This window comes from Staurois parvus, unplaced genomic scaffold, assembly GCF_062004578.1.
Source record: "Staurois parvus isolate SC_StPar_1 unplaced genomic scaffold, SC_StPar_1.0 ptg000491l, whole genome shotgun sequence".
In the NCBI taxonomy this organism is placed as follows: Eukaryota; Metazoa; Chordata; class Amphibia; order Anura; family Ranidae; genus Staurois; species Staurois parvus.
In genome coordinates this window covers 857,501-874,655 of record NW_028318287.1, presented here as the reverse complement: position 1 = coordinate 874,655, position 17,155 = coordinate 857,501, and the positions used below count along the sequence as shown (strand labels likewise).

Below are 17,155 nucleotides of genomic sequence, written 5' to 3'. Positions count from 1 at the left end.
AAACATGAGGATGGCACAAGAAATTGTTGCAAATTACACTTGCAAAAAAAAAAAAGAAACAGGAAAGTGACAGTCGTCGGTGCAGTGACAGTTATCGGTGAAGTGACAGTTATCGGTGAAGTGACAGTTGTCGGTGAAGTGACGGTGGTCGGTGAAGTGGCAGTTATCGCCAAAGTGATAATTGTCCGTGCAGTGACGGTTATAGGCGAAGTGATGCTTGTCGGTGAAGTGACAGTTATCGGTGAAGTGACGGTTGTCTGTAAAGTGGCGGTTGTCGGTGAGCCGGGACTGGGATGCAGACAGTGGAGGAAAGTGTGACACTACAAGGGAAGAATGTATGAGATCGCTCCGTGCCCGGCACCGATCCTCCCCGGCCCCCCGGCCCCGGGATTCCAGCAATCATCCACATGCCAAACTCCCTGCAGACAAACTCCAAGCGGCCGTTTGCGCCCCCCTCCCCCGGCACTGCAGGCCCCTTACCTGGGTGAGGCAGAGCGGGGAGTACATGGCGGCGGCGGCGGCGGTGTCGGCGGCGGAGATCGGGGCGATCACGGCTGGTGCTGCTCGTTCTTCTGGCTGATTTCACATCTCCGGCCCCGGAGCTCCATGAGCCGAACTTTCCCCCCCCCTCCCCTCCCCCAGCAGACACAGCGCCCCCCCTCCCCCCCGGGGACACCGGCCACCCCCCTGCGGCAGGCTGAGCTGTGCCCCGGTCCGGTCCGAGGCTGGGAGCTGCTGGAGGAATAACTTTCCGGATACTGCAGGCAGATCTCAGCAGAGGCACCCAACCCCCACCACCACCCTGCCACCCCTCCCCTCCTCCCCCCCTTCTTCTTCCACTGATCGCACGGCTCAGGATCGGACACCGCCGCTGATCGATCGATGCATGGATGGGGGGGGGGGGGGATTAACCCTTTCACTGGAGGGGGGGGGCAAGGAGTTAAATGGCAAAGTATATAAAGTCTCTCTTTCCGGGACTCATCCCCTCCCTCTGATCACATCTACTGGTGGAGAGCACAGCCTGCTGCCCTACCTACACTTCTACTGGGGGGGCTGGGGGCTTGAAACCCCCCATTTTTTTTAGGTTGCAGGTGGTCCTCATTCCAGGACTGGGTGCTGATTAAGAGGTGGGGACCCCCAGAAAGAGTTGAGGTGCTAGTGGGGGATGGGGGCCTTTGGTTGATGATGAACAATGTGACCCCCCCCCACAATGAATATATATCGGAGATATAGTAATGGGGTGATCATTCTTCTGGGAACCCCCCAAAAAAGCAGCCAGGTGCTCTTGAAGAGGTAAGGGAACTCAAAAAGTATCAGGGTGCTGGTGGGAGGGCTTAGGCTCATGATGAATAAGATGCCCCCCCTAATATATATATATATATATATATAAAATGGGGTGATCATTGTTCTGGAAACCCCCCAAAAAAGCAGCCAGGCGCTCTTTAAGAAGCAAGGGAACTCAAAAATTATTAGGGTGCTGATGGGAGGGCTTAGGCTCATGATGAACGATATGCCCCCCTAATATATATATAATATATAATGATGAACAATGTGACCCCCCCCCTCAATGAATATATATCGGAGATATAGTAATGGGGTGATCATTGTTCTGGGAACCCCCCAAAAAAGCAGCCAGGTGCTCTTTAAGAGGCAAGGGACCTGAAAAAGTATCAGGGTGCTGGTAGGAGAGCTTACGCTCACGATGAATAATATGCACCCCTAATATATATATTTTATATATATATATATATATATTGGGGTGATCATTGTTCTGGGAACCCCCCAAAAAAGGAGCCAGGCACTCTTTAAGAGGCAAGGGACCTCAAAAAGTATTAGGGTGCTGGTGGGAGGGCTTAGGCTCATGATGAACAATATGCCCCCCTAATATATATATATATTTTATATATATATATATATATATATATAAAATGGGGTGATCATTGTTCTGGGACCCCCAGAAAGGCAGCCAGATGCTCTTTAAGAGGCAGGGGACCTCAAAAAGTATTAGGGTGCTGGTGGGAGGGCTTAGGCTCATGATGAACAATATGCCCCCCTAATATATATATAATATATAATGATGAACAATGTGACCCCCCCCACAATGAATATATATCGGAGATATAGTAATGGGGTGATCATTGTTCTGTGAACCCCCCAAAAAAGCAGCCAGGCATTCTTTAAGAGGCAAGGGACCTCAAAAAGTATTAGGGTGCTGGTGGGAGGGCTTAGGCTCATGATGAACAATATGCCCCCCTAATATATATATATATTTTATATATATATATATATATATATATATATATAAAATGGGGTGATCATTGTTCTGGGACCCCCAGAAAGGCAGCCAGATGCTCTTTAAGAGGCAGGGGACCTCAAAAAGTGTGCAGGTGCTGGTGGGGGGCTGATAATAAACGATGTGTTCCACTACAATGAAGACCAGAAAGATGGCCATAGATATTATACATTAAATGAGATATATTTATGGGTTGGTCATTGTTCTGGGACCCATAAAAAGCAACTGGGCATTGTTTAGAAGGTGGGGCATCTCAGTGATCCAAGTGTTGTGGTGCTGCTGGGGGGCTATAGGCTGATGATGAATGATGTGCTCCCCCCCGTAATGAACTTTGGAGGGTTAATAAGTTAAATGTAATGGGCTGGTGTAGAAATTGCTATATATCAGCTATGACTGATGGGAAGGGCGGCATGATCATGCTGATAGGTGATCACAGAAATGTTTATTATAGTATATATCAGGGGCGGACTGACCATTTGGAAACTCGGGCACTGCCCGAGGGCCCGGGGTCAGTAGGGGGCCCCATGAGATGCCCCTGGTACCTTTTTCAAAGGCTTTTTTGAGTTTGGGCAAGGACACAGGGGCCCCATGATCCCCTATTGCCCGGGGGCCCCACGAGTTGTCAGTCCGCTTCTGGTATATATACAGTATATACGATAGTCATTGTTCTGGGACCATAAAAATGCAGCTGGTCACTGATGAAGAAGTAATTATAAAGTTATTGAATAATGAAATGGGGACCCACAAACGTGCCCCCTACGATGAAGACCAAAAGGATGGGCATAGAAATTATATACATGGAGATATATTTATGGGGTAGTCATCATGCTGGGACCCCAAAAAGTGATTGCGGTGCAAGGTTTGTTAGGCTGATGATGAACAATTTGGCCCCCTACAATGAAGACTGAAGCTGAATTGGGGGGGGGGGGTAGTATGGTAAATGTACTAGGCTGGCATAGAAATGCTAGATATAGGATATATGTTTATGGGGTGGTCATTGTTCTGGGGTTTAGGTACTAATGGGGGCTTAAGGCTGATGATGAACGATTTGGCTCCCTACAATGAAGACTGAAGTTGAAATGGGGGGGGGGGGGGGGTTGTATGGTAAATGTAATAAGCTGGCATAGAAAATATACAGTTGTGACCAAAATTATTCAACCCCCACTGAAATTGAGTGTTTTGGCCAGTTTGACATTGCTTTTGATCATTCAGTCATCTTGCTTACATTTACATTAAAGAGGCACTTGTAGGTCAGACAAATATAACATAACAGTTATAATGAAATAACCACAAATGTCTTTTCTGTGCTCACAGCATTATCAGTTTTATTCAACCCCCAAGTGACATTCAATCTTAGTACTTAGTACAGCATCCTTTTACAGTTATAACAGCTTTTAAACGTGAAGCATAGCTTGACACAAGTGTCTTGCAGCGATCTACGGGTATCTTCGCCCATTCTTCATGGGCAAAGGCCTCCAGTTCAGTCACATTCTTAGGCTTGCGCACTGCAACTGCTTTCTTTAAGTCCCACCAGAGGTTCTCAATCGGATTTAAGTCTGGTGACTGCGATGGCCACTCCAAAATGTTCCAGCCTTTCCTCTGCAACCATGCTCTAGTGGACTTGGAGGTATGCTTGGGATCATTGTCCTGTTGAAAGGTCCAACGTCTCCCAAGCCTCAGGTGTGTGACGGACTGCATCACGTTTCCATCCAATATCTCCTGGTACTGAAGAGAATTCATGGTACCTTGCACACGCTGAAGCTTCCCTGTACCTGCAGAAGCAAAACAGCCCCAAAGCATGATTGACCCTCCACCATGCTTCACAGTAGGCAAGGTGTTCTTTTCATCATAGGCCTTGTTCTTCCTCCTCCAAACATAGCGTTGATCCATGGGCCCAAACAGTTCTAATTTTGTTTCATCAGTCCACAGAACACTATCCCACAACTTTTGTGGTTTGTCCACATGGCTTTTGGCATACTGCAGTCGACTCTTCTTATTCTTTGGAGACAGCAAGGGGGTACGCCTGGGAGTTCTGGCACGGAGGCCTTCATTACGCAGTGTGCGTCTTATTGTCTGGGCTGAAACTTCTGTACCCACATCTGACAAATCTTTTCTCAGTTCCTCAGCAGTCACACGGGGACTTCTCTCCACTCTACGCTTCAGGTAGCGCACAGCAGTCGAAGTCAGCATCTTCTTTCTGCCACGACCAGGTAGCGTTTCAACAGTGCCCTTTGCCTTGAATTTGCGAATGATGCTTCCTAAGGTGTCTCTTGGTATGTTTAACATCTTTGCAATCTTCTTATAGCCATTGCCCTTCCTGTGAAGAGAAATCACCTCTTCTCTTGTCTTCCTGGACCATTCTCTTGCCTTCACCATGTTTGTAACCACACCAGTAAATGTCTAGAAGGAGCTGAGTATCACAGTCATTTTAAAGCTGCCTAATTGGTGCTTATTATGCTTGATTGCTGCTCGGTGACATCCACAGGTGTTTTCAATACCTGATGGAAAGCACCTGTATGAACCTCTGTTCTTCAGAGTGGTAGTCTTTAAGGGGTTGAATAATTGTGGCAATGAAGAAACCACATAAGAACCATTTACTACTGTATTACATAAACAATTGATGTCATTTTAGTTGCATTTGGGTAGTTACAACGTCCTTGTAGGATTTGATTCTGAATACAATTCCAAATGTACACTATAGTCCCTAAACCCCTTTACAGCATTGGGGGTTGAATAATTTTGGTCACAACTGTAGGTATAGGATATATGTTTATGAGGTGATCTTTGTTCTGGGGCTTAGGTACTAATGGGGGGCTTTGGGCTGATGGTGAACAATTTGGCCCCCTACAATGAAGACTGAAGTTGAATTTGGGGGGTAGTATGGTAAAGGTAATAGGTTGGCATAGACATATATTGGATATAACTTATGAGTAACAGTTGGGTTGGCATAGAAGACACCTATGTACTATAAATAGGTTGTGACTGATCAGAGGGGTAGTATGGTCATTTTGGTGGGTGGCCAGAGAAATGTTAAATATAGAAGATATATATACTGTTTATATATATAAATCATATCATTCAGGGACCCAAAAAAGGCTGATGGGCATAACTGAGAAGTCTCCATGCATAATGAAGTGGAGTGCTAAAGTTGATGTACTGGTGGGGGCTTTATGGTGATGATGAACAAGGTGCCCAGTATGATGAAGACCAAAGCTGACTTTGGAGGGGTAGTATGGTAAGTGCAGTGGGTTGGCATAGAAGTTGCTATGAATAGGATATAACAAATCAGAGAGGTAGTTGGGTTGGCCTAGAAGTTGCTATCAATTGGATATAACTGGCCAGAGAGGTAGTATAGTCATTTTGAGGGCTGGGCTTAGAAATGCTATATACAGCAGATATATTTAAGGGGGGTCATTGTTCTGGGGCACCAGAAAAGCAGCTGGGAAATGATTGAGATTTCAGCATGTAAGGAGATGGGGACCGCAACAATTGGAAGGCAAAGGTTTAGGCACAGGTAAGGGGGGGGGAGTGACAATGAGGTTGTGATGCCAATCCCAAGATGAACAAAGTGGTCCCCTATGATGTAGACCAAAGTTGCCTTTGGAGGGGTAGTATGGCAAATGTAATGGAATGGCATAGAAATTGCTATATACAGGATATATCCAATCAGATGGTTAGCATAGTCATTTTGATGGGTGGGTATAGTATGCTGGAAGGCATACGTTGAGCTGCTTGTGTGCGTGTGTGGGAGGGGTTAGATTCTCATAAAGTGTAGACCAAAGCTGATTTTGGAGGGGTAGTACTGTATGGTAAATGTACTAAGTTGCTTTTATGGGATATGGCTGAACAGATGGGTAGTATGGTCAATTTAACGGGTGGACATAGAATACTATAGATAGCAGGGGCGGACTGACCATTTGGAAACTCGGCACTGCCTGAGGGCCCGGGGTCAGTAGGGGGCCCCATGAGATGCCCCTGGTATCTTTTTCATAGGCTTTTTTGAGTTTGGGCAAGGACACAGGGCCCCATGATCCCCTATTGCCCGGGGGCCCCATGAGTTGTCATTCCGCCCCTGATAGATAGGATATATATAGCCCTGGTGAGGATGAGGTCACTGTACTGTGTGTGTGAGCATAATATATATATAATTCCTTTTTTTTTATATATGCCCAACCAATAACACAACCATGCAGTCAGTGACTGATGGTGACTCTGGGTTGGCGCTCTCTAGACTGGGTGACAAATTCCAGGTGACCAATGTATTGTGTATACTGGAACCGGTACACGATCAATTTATTACCCCAAATTCACCTATATTTAAATATATACTGCAGGGAAAAAAATTGGCAATCGTACCAATGCCATAATATCTGGTACAGATCAGAACTTTTCTGACCAGTTAGATGGACATTTAGCAGAAAGTTGGAAGGTCCCTACAACTTGAACTAGTTTTTTTTTGTCACTTCTAAGCACCTATAGACAGTCCTTTATTTTCCATACAAGAGCCAATCAATGCAAGCGACTGATTTGTTGCACTTTTGGCTGGATCGAGTATGGATAGCATGCAATTAAGAGTCAATTTTTTTTTTACTATTGGAATTTATAGGAAATAATTTTCAATTCTTTCTTTTCTTTTTTTTTTTGCATTGGGAGGTGGTATAAAGTTGAACCATTTTGTTTTTAACGGGTTTTAAATCTGTAAAAGTATGTGACTTCTGATTTAATATTCCAGAAAGACGCAGTTTATATCATAGTGGGGCCGGTGCAACTTTTACGCAAGCCTAGCAAATCCGTATTCACTCCAATCAAATTCACCAGTTTTTTTGTTTTTTTTTTAGTCAGTTTCGCTTCTTACAGACGATTGTGACTTTGCTGATCAGGCAAACTACTACGCTTTCCAGTTAACTCTTCCCCGTAGTCACGTAAAATCCTTCAAAATCTAAATAATGGGAATAATTGACTAAACAGCGTTTTTCCAGTTCAGCAAACTGAATCAAGTTGTGTTCAGGTGGAACATTAAAAAAAAAAAAAAGACTCTTAACATGATTGGATAGCCAAAGAAAATTATGTTATTGGCCTAAGACTCACCGCCTGCAGTCATTTATTATTATACAGGATTTATATAGCACCAACAGTTTGCACAGCACTTTACAATTTACCTCGCTAAGCAAAGGCCTTCAGCTTTCAGGATGTGCTGGGAGTTGTAGTTCCACAGCAGCATAACCAGCTGATGCGCCCAGCCTTCCTTAGATGACTCCAAAAAAAATTCAGTTTCTGACAATAACGCCGTAATCTATCGCAGACTTCCGGTATCTGGAGATATCTTCTGTCTTCTTCTATCTATTTACACCACAATATTGAAACCAGAAAAAAAAATTGTCAGGAGAAAGTTTGAAGTTGTGTAAACTGTAATTATTGTACACCATATTTTGGCATTCTGTACTCCTCGGCCTCTCCAACTTGTGGGGAATTTTTTTTTTCCTCTCTCTTTTTTCTACTCATTAAACCCCATCTGTTTAACTATTAGTATATTCAGGAAATCCAGTCGAGGTGCGGGGAGGCCACAAAATAATTCCTGCATTTGGCCGGGACAACCCCCCCACCCCCACCCCCCACAAGCCGCCTCCTGTTTCCTAGATACAAGATTTTGGCTCTCGTTCTGACTTTTGTCCAAGCCACAGAAAAAAAAAAAGTTATCACACAAATTACTGTCTAAAGTATCTGCCGAGTCTTATAAACAGCGTTGGCTCAACGCTGCCCAGAGGTTAACCGCGTAGGAGCAGCGGGCGGCGAAAATGGGCTGATTTGCCACCATCTTGTGATACCCAGAAAAAGTGTGTGTTTATAAAATACAGAAAGGTAGAAAAATAGATAGAGAGAAAGAAAGAAAATGAAATATAGGTAGATAAATGGATAGATAGATAGATAGAGAGAGAGAGAGAAAGAAAGAAAAATCAAAAATAGATAAATAGATAGTAAAGAAGTAAAGAAAAAAAAATATGAATATGAATAGGTAGAAAGAAAGAAAGAAAGAAAGAAAGAAAGAAAGAAAGAAAGAAAGAAAGAAAGAAAGAAAAAAAGGAAAAAAAAAGAAAGAAAATAAATGAAATATAGGAAGATAAATGGTTATATAGATAGATGGATAGATATATAAATAAAAAATAGATAAATAGATAGTAAAGAAAAAAAAGACATGAATAGGAAGAAAGAAAGAAAGAAAGAAAGAAAGAAAAAGAAAGAAAGAAAAAAATGAAATATAGATAAATAGATAGTAAAGAAGTAAATAGAAAGAAAGAAAGAAAGAAAATTAAATGTAGGTAGATAAATGGATATATAGATAAATGGATAGATAGATAGATAGATAGATAGATAGATAGATAGATAGATAGATAGAAAAATCAAAAATAGATAGTAAAGAAGTAAGGAAAAAAGGTATGAATAGTTAGAAAGAATGAAAGAAAATATGATAGATAGACTGATAGATCGATCGACCTTATTAACATAAAAAGTCTCCAATTCTTCAGCCATTCTGAAAAAGCACCAACATAATCATCCAAAACATGCAGGTCTCTATATGAATGTTTTCACACAACATTCACCCAAGTTTCACACAATTTTCCAATTTGATTTCATCAGGAAGGTATGTGACTTCTGGGTGAATGTTGTGTGGAGACATTTATAAAAAGACCATATTAAACTTTTTTAGCCATTTTACGCACCCCACAGATGGTAGATACACCATTTTACTATTTACACAACACTAGGCCTGAATCAACATTGTATCATCACCTGAACAAATACGACATCGATGACAATAATAATTTATGGCTAGAATATTCACTAACAGTTACAAGAGATATGAACGGTATCACATATCTGATAGGAACGGGGCGAACTGACCATTTGGAAACTCGGGCACCGCCCGAGGGCCCGGGGTCAGTAGGGGGCCCCATGAGATGCCCCTGGTACCTTTTTCATAGGCTTTTTTGAGTTTGGGCAAGGATACAGGGGCCCCATGATCCTCTATTGCCCGGGGGCCCTATGAGTTGTCAGTCCGCCCCTGGACAAGAACATTATATATATAGATATTATATATGTATATACTGTATATTCACACACATATTAGGGTTGCACTGATACTGGTATCGGTGCCGATACTAAGCATTTGCACAAGTACTCCGATACTTAAGCCCTTGACGCCAATTGCACGCAAATATGTGACCTCTCGGCACTGGGCCTTGACGCTGAGCGGCCGCATATTTGCGTGCAATTAGAAATTACATACGTGCTGAAAGCGCGCACCCTGCGCGCTCCCAGCACATATGTCCGCGACTCTCGGAAAGGTCCCGGTCTCCCCTTTCGATCGGGACCTTTTCCGATCATGTGACCGCCGTGATGGCGAATCACGGCGGTCACATGACCCTAAAACCCCGCCCCGCCTCCAGGCTTCTGAAACTCTTAAAGGGCCGGGAGGCGCCGGCATCAAGAGGTTAAAACCGATACCTGTGCGTTGCGATTTGAGCTAGTCATAATGACTTAAGCCTGGGTTCACACAGGAGCGATGCAGGAAAAGGCATGTGATTCAGACAGGAATCGCACTGCATTCCTGTTCAAATCACATGTGATTCTTTGCAGCCTATTCATTTTATATGCGCTCAAATTGCACCACAAAGGTATCAGTAATTAGTATCAGCGATTACTTCAGCCCAAGTAATGGTACTCGCCAGTATAAACAGGTATCGGTGTATCCCCAGTATATATATATATATATGTATGGTATAAACTATATTTAAATATGTTCTCTCATGAAATAGGATGCCTGACTGTTTACAGCATTTCCCCGTGTTCTGCGCCCAGCCCTGCGCCATGGCTCACACACTCTGTAAACACTACCCTTGCCTTGGCAGGCCTCCCTCTCCTCATGCATGTTGACGTTCCGATATTTTAGCATGAAATTGCACACATGTTGCTGAAAAGTCTGACATTACCACAGTCCATCGTCCTCCCTTTCTGCAGCCAGGCTGGTGGCATCAACAGGGTGCAGTTGCCCTTAGCAACCAGTCAGCTTGCTAAACAGCCGGTCCGCTGCACTTCCTGTTTCCTCTCCGCCATGTCGGGCCACTAATGTCGAGCACCAGAAAAGCGTAGTATTATGAATTTTTACTATGATAATAAAAGAGCAGCAGATCACAAAAAATATAGTAGATGTGGGGATGCAAAAGAGGCGATTCCCAGTACTGGCCATCGCGTCTGGTGTGCTGAGACTCACATATTGTTTCTGAATGGGTTAGCCAATTGCATGATAAACTGTAGGGAGAAACGGCCTACCTGGGCCTATTCAGGCCTATCTTTGGTGTTCACCGTCCAGGCCTCACTCCCTCTGCACTGCAGGCCTAAGGCCTCTCTATGTAAACAAGGCCTAAGAGTGATGATTATAGAGACCATAATGGCGCTGATTATAGTACATAACGATAATACAGTTCTTTTTCAGGCTAATCTTTTTTCAGCAAACTTTCTCACTCACCCTCCAGGCTTCCCTCCATGATGAGGCATACAGGCCTAAGGCCGCTCTGTGTAAACAAGGCCTAAGAGTGATGATTATAGAGACCATAATGGCGGTGATTATTGTACATAACGATAATACAGTTGTTTTTCAGGCTAATCTTTTTTCAGCAAACTTTTTTACTCACCCTCCAGGCCTCCCTCTATGATGAGGCATACAGGCCTAAGGCTGCTCTATGTAAACAAGGCCCGAGAGTGATGATTATAGAGACCATAATGGCACTGATTATAGTACATAACGATAATACAGTTGTTTTTCAGGCCAATCTTTTTTCAGGAAACTTTTTCACTCACCCTCCAGGCCTCCCTCCATGATGAGGCATACAGGCCAATCGCAAACTCTGTCCCATCTCAGGAAACTGCTTTGTTCACCCTCCAGACCTCGCTGCAGGCCTAAGGATGCTCTATGTAAACAAGCCCCAAGAGCACTGGCTATATAGACCATAATGCCACTGATTTATAGTAAAAGTCTGTCCTATCTCAAATCTACATTCTGCTTCATTCCCCCTTCAGGCCTCACTCCCTCCACGTTGCACGGCAGGCCCAAGGCTTCTCTATGTAAACAAGGCCCAACAGTAATGATTCTATAGACCAGGGATCTCCAAGCTTTATAAAGAAAGGGCCACTTTACTGTCCTTCAGTCTTCAGTGGGGCCAGACCATGGCCATCGAGAGTAGAAAATGTCCTGGTATCAGTGAGAGTAAATAATGCCCTATCGTTGGTGTCAGTGAGAGGAATTGTGCCCATCGATGGTGTCATTGGGAGAAATTGTGTCCCATCAATGGTGTCATTGGTAGGAATTGTATCCCTTCATTGGTGTTAGTGGAAGAAATAGTGCCCCAGGGGCCGAATAAAAGCAAGCAAAGGGCCACATCCAGCCCCTGGGCCACAGTTTGGAGGCCACTGATATAGACCATAATTGTGCTGATTATTATAAATATTATAAACCTTAATACCGATATTATTTAGACCAATGGAAAAGTCTGTCCCATCTCAGGAAACTGCTTTGCTCACCCTTCAAGGCCTCACTGCAGGCCTAAGGCCGCTCTATGTAAACAAGGCCCAAGAGCACTGGCTATATAGACCATAATGCTGCTGATTCTAGCCAATATTATAAACAATAATACAGTTATTATTTAGACCACAGGTGTCAAACTGGCAGCCCTCCAGCTGTCAGGGAACTACAAGTCCCATCATGCCTCTGCCTTTGTGAGTCATGCTTGTAATTGTCAGCCTTGCAATGCCTCATGGGATTTGTAGTTCTGCAACAGCTGGAAAGTTTGACACCCCTAATTTAGACCATTCGAAAAGTCTGTCCCATCTCAGGCCTGCGTTCTGCTTCGCCCCTCCAGGCCTCACTCCCTCCGCGGTGCACGGCAGGCCCAAGGCCTCTCTATGTAAACAAGGCCCAACAGTCATGATTATATAGACCATAATGGTGCTCATTATTGTGAATATTATAAACCTTAATACCGGTATTATTTAGACCAATCGAGAAGTCTGTCCCATCTCAGGAAACTGCTTTGCTCACCCTCTAGGCCTAAGGCCACTCTATGTAAACAGGCCCAAGAGCACTAATGCTGCTGATTATAGTAAATATTATAAACAATAATACAGCTATTGTTTAGACCAATCGAAAAGTCAGCTCCTGTTTGCTTTTCCACACCCAACAGCGAGTACAGCGGCGTCAGTGACATTTCTCACTGAATTCTGAGGTGAAAGTTTTCATATTTTTGGAGAAATCTTGTACAGAGTGATGGAATGTGCGGCTGACATTTTCCTTCTCATACAGTACAAGGCCTACCCCCCCCCCCCCCCCCCCATCTCTCTCTCCCCTTGCAGTGGCAGCCCTGTTCCCCTCAGACGTCTTGTGGTTTGCCATATTCTGTGAGGAGACGTTTTGGCACCCTTTGTCAGGCTGGAAGGCTGAGGCAGGCTTCTCTGTGCCCTCTAGGCCGCACAGTTCAGCAGCTCGCTCTCCCTCTCTCTCTCACTCGCTCTCCCCCTTCGCTCTGCTCCATTTTACTTTTTTTTTCTTTCCTCTCTCTCTCAGACTCCTCAGGACACCAACAGAACTTTAAAGCAGAGGAAAGTTTAAGTAAATAAAACAATATTATAAAAAAAAAAGGAATAATAAAGTGGAAAGTGCAAGGCTACGAGCCGTGGAATCTGCCAGCGTTGCCAGCGAAGTCTGGGCCTACAAACTGCGAAGTGTTTTCTTTATTCCTCAGTCGTTCGGTTTTTACTTATGAAAACTCGAAAGAGGTTAGCTCAACTTTTTTTGTCTTGTATGGCCGTTTGCCTCACTTATTTGCAGGGTTGATGTTAGTGTTTCCCCGCACCAGTTCTTCATCGTTAACTTTTATTTCAACTGACTTTCATGGGCCTTCTTTTATAAAACAAACGGAATTTATTATAGAACAGCAGGATTGGTAGGTTGCTGGAACGGCGGTGCGTATTCCTGCAACGTGAGCTTCTCTTTTGTCCTCTTTTATGTTTGCTAGTTTTGTGCCAGATTCAGTAAGACCCCGTTCACATCTGTGTGATTTGTCATGCATGGCAAGAGGAATCCATTTATTGTCTACGATATAGATGACAAGAGGAACCGCATTATTGTCTACGATATGGATGACAAGAGGAACCCCATTATTGCCCACAATATGGATGACAAGAGGAACCCCATTATTGTCTACGATATGGATGACAAGAGGAACCCCATTATTGCCCACAATATGGATGACAAGAGGAACCCCATTATTGTCTACGATATGGATGACAAGAGGAACCCCATTATTGTCTATAATATGCAGGACAATAGGAACCCCATTATTGGCTACAATATGGATGACAAGAAGAACCCCATTACTGTATACAATATGGATGACAAGAGGAACCCCATTATTGTTTATGATATGGATGACAAGAGGAACCCCATTATTGTCTATAATATGCAGGACAATAGGAACCCCATTATTGTATACAAAATGATAACAAGAGGAACCCCATTATTGTCTACGATATGGATGAGAAAAGGAACCCCATTATTGTCTATGATATGGATGACAAGAGGGACCCCATTATTGTTTACAATATGGATGACAAGAGGAACCCCATTATTGTCTACAATATGGATGACAAGAAGAACCCCATTATTGTCTACAATATGGATGCCAAGAGGAACCCATTATTGTCTATGATATGGATGACAAGAGGAACCCCATTATTGTCTACAATATGGATGACAAGAAGAACCCCATTATTGTCTACAATATGGATGACAAGAGGAACCTCATTATTGTCTACAATATGGATGGCAAGAGGAACCCATTATTGTCTTTGATATGGATGACAAGAGGAACTCCATTATTGTCTACAATATGGATGACAAAAGGAACATCATTATTGTCTACAATATGCATGACAAGAGGAACCCTATTATTTTCTTTGATATGAATGACAAGAGGAATTATTGTCTATGGCATGCACAACAAGATGAACATGCATGAAAAGAGGAATCTCATTATTGTCTAAGACATGCATGAAAAGAGGAACCCCATTATTGTCTTCAACATGCATGACAAAAGAAATCCCAGTACTGTCTACAACATGCATAACAAGAGGAACCCCATTATCTCCTCCTGTACCACTATCCCCTCCCTCCTAGATTGTAAGCTCCAAAGAGCAGGGCCCTCAATCCCCTCATGTTTTGCATTGTATTGTTATTGTTCTGTCACATGTTCTGTCCCCCTTTGTAATGTACAGCGCTGAGCGAACTATTGGCGCTTTATAAATACTGTATAATAATAATAATAATAGTAATAATTATTGTCTTTGAAATGCAGGACAAGAAGAACCCTATTATTGTCTACAACATGCATTAAAATTGGGATCCCATTATTGTCTATGGTATTCACAAATAAAGGAAACCCATTGTTGTCTATGATATACACAAAAAGAGGAACCCCATTGTTGTTCACACCTTTGCAATGCACTTCTATGCAACTGGTGTACTTCAATAGGAGTGGTTCACACCTGTGCATTGCGCTGATGTGCACTGCCCTGCACTGAGAAAAAAAAATAGCTCAGGCTGCAATGTGCATAAAACACAAGTGTCCTTTGGGTTTCCTTTACAAATAAACCTTTTTGAAGTAAAAAATGTATATATATATATATAACTGCGTGATGATTCACACATTAGAACACAATGCAGCAAAGCTAGTGCACAGCAATGCAGGTGGCTTTATGCGCCATAATGCACACATGGTGGTGTGAATGGACCCTCAGGCTCTTTTTCTATTTCTCTGCAAAATTTAGCCTTGCAGCACTGGGGTTCTCTGTTTGAATCCCAGCCAGGACACCACCTGCATGTAGTTTGCATATTCTCCCTGTGCTTGCATGGGTTTATGATGCTAGTAGGTGAAATGTTGGCCCTAATATACTGTATTTATATATATATATATATATATATATATATATATATATAGATAGATAGATAGATATACACACACACTGTATATATATATATATATATATATATATATATATATATATATATATGAGATAGGGAACTTAGATTGTAAGCTCCTTGGGGGCAGGGACCGATGTGGATGTACAGTATGTGATGCACTGTGTAAATTGTCAGTACTATATAGATAACTGTAATAAATAAAATGTGTGTACATTGGGGAGGGATTTACTAAAACTGAAGAGTGCAAAATCTGGTGCAGTTCTGCACAGTAACCAATCAGCTTCCAGGGTTTATTGCCAAAGTTTCACTGAGCAAGCTAAAGTTAGAAGCTGATTGGCTCCCATGCACAGCTGCACCAGATTCTGAGTGCTCCAATTTTAATAAATCCTCCACATTGTGTTCTAATATATACAGCTGGACTAAATGGTGCTTTTTTAAATATCCCTTTGAGTGAAAATTCACAGATTTTTACCAACCAATCAGAATTCCAGCTGTTTAAATCAAACCAGTATAAGACAGATTCTGATTGGCTGCTAAGAGTTACTGTACTTAAGAATAGGAACTTTTTATCCAAGAAGGCCGCAGAGCAAATACAATGCAAAAAGGCAAAAGAAAAAATCAATTTGCAGCATAGGGAAAAAAAATAAAAAAAACGACACTATAGCTTTTTATTGAGCTGTTAAAGTGGAAATATGAAGGCGGATCATTCAGGAGGGGTCCTGGGGAGGCTTTGCCTCAAATGCCCGCTGGAAATAACTTCTTCCCGGGCTTCTCCTGGCTCCCTGCCCGGTATTGCATTTACTATCCACTATATGCTAACTACTTCCACATATATAGATAGAATTATATGGGAGAGGAGGTCACAGGGGTGTCCTGAGTACACCTCATGCTCGAAAATAACTTTGCGGCCAATCCAAGTGGGGCCGGGGGGGGGGGGCGGCTACAACAACACAGCATTTTGCAAATACCGTTAACTAACGCGTGCAAAAAAAAGTCATTGGAATTTGCAAACTTTTTGTAGCAAAGTATTTTTTTTAATCCAGTTTCAGCGGGGGTTCTCAGTGAGACGTGAAGTTGTGCAAAAAAAAACAAAAAAAGGGAAAGTTATTAAGGCAGTGGGGGGGGGGGGGGTTAAGGGGTGCAGTGTGTGTGTGTGTGGGGGGGGGGGAATAGTCCTGCAGCTGTCACAATATGCAGCCCATGGAAAGATGTTGTGATTGCAAGGCGGAGATAAATCACTCTTGAAAGGTTCTCCAAGGACAGTTACGGTCTCTGTTGCCCCATCTAATAGACACCCTGTAACCTTCTTAAATGTAAACTGCAAAAAGCATTTCAGGGGGATGCAATGATTAATATGTGATTTATAATAGCAAGGGGAAGAATGTAAAGAACAGAGAGGCTGGCTCCTAATTACAGGGGGGGGGGGGGTCTGGGCCCTTCTCTGCTCTTAAAAGTCACTAATGTATGGAGCTGTAAGAGGTATATAGTACACACACTCATATATATATAGAGAGAGAGAGATCGATCTCAGATAGATAGATAGATAGATAGATAGATAGATAGATAGATAGATAGATAGATAGATAGATAGAAATAGATAGAAATGGATAGATAGATAGATAGATAGATAGATAGATAGATAGATAGATAGATAGATAGATAGATAGATAAGATAGATAAGATAGATAGATAGATAGATAGATAGATAGATAGATAGATAGATAGATAGATAGATATGGATAGATAGATAGATAGATAGATAGATAGATAGATAGATAGATAGATAGAGATAGATAGATAGATAGATAGATAGATAGATAGATAGATAGATA

The 17,155-nt window shown here is 42.8% G+C and overlaps 1 protein-coding gene across 2 annotated transcripts in view; it reads right to left on the bottom strand.

Annotated features, from left to right (window-relative positions):
* Positions 1-17,155, bottom strand: part of NFIA (nuclear factor I A) — a 535,857-nt gene that overhangs the window by 511,987 nt on the left and 6,715 nt on the right. The window contains exon 1 of one of the 2 annotated variants that reach the window (XM_089689684.1): positions 481-636. The exons of the other annotated variant lie outside the window; for it this stretch is intronic. Within the exon in view, the coding sequence (XP_089545810.1) occupies positions 481-507 (27 nt within the window). The 5' untranslated portion in view covers positions 508-636. Of the gene's footprint in view, positions 1-480; positions 637-17,155 lie in introns of those variants that run through there. 2 annotated transcript variants of the gene reach the window in all.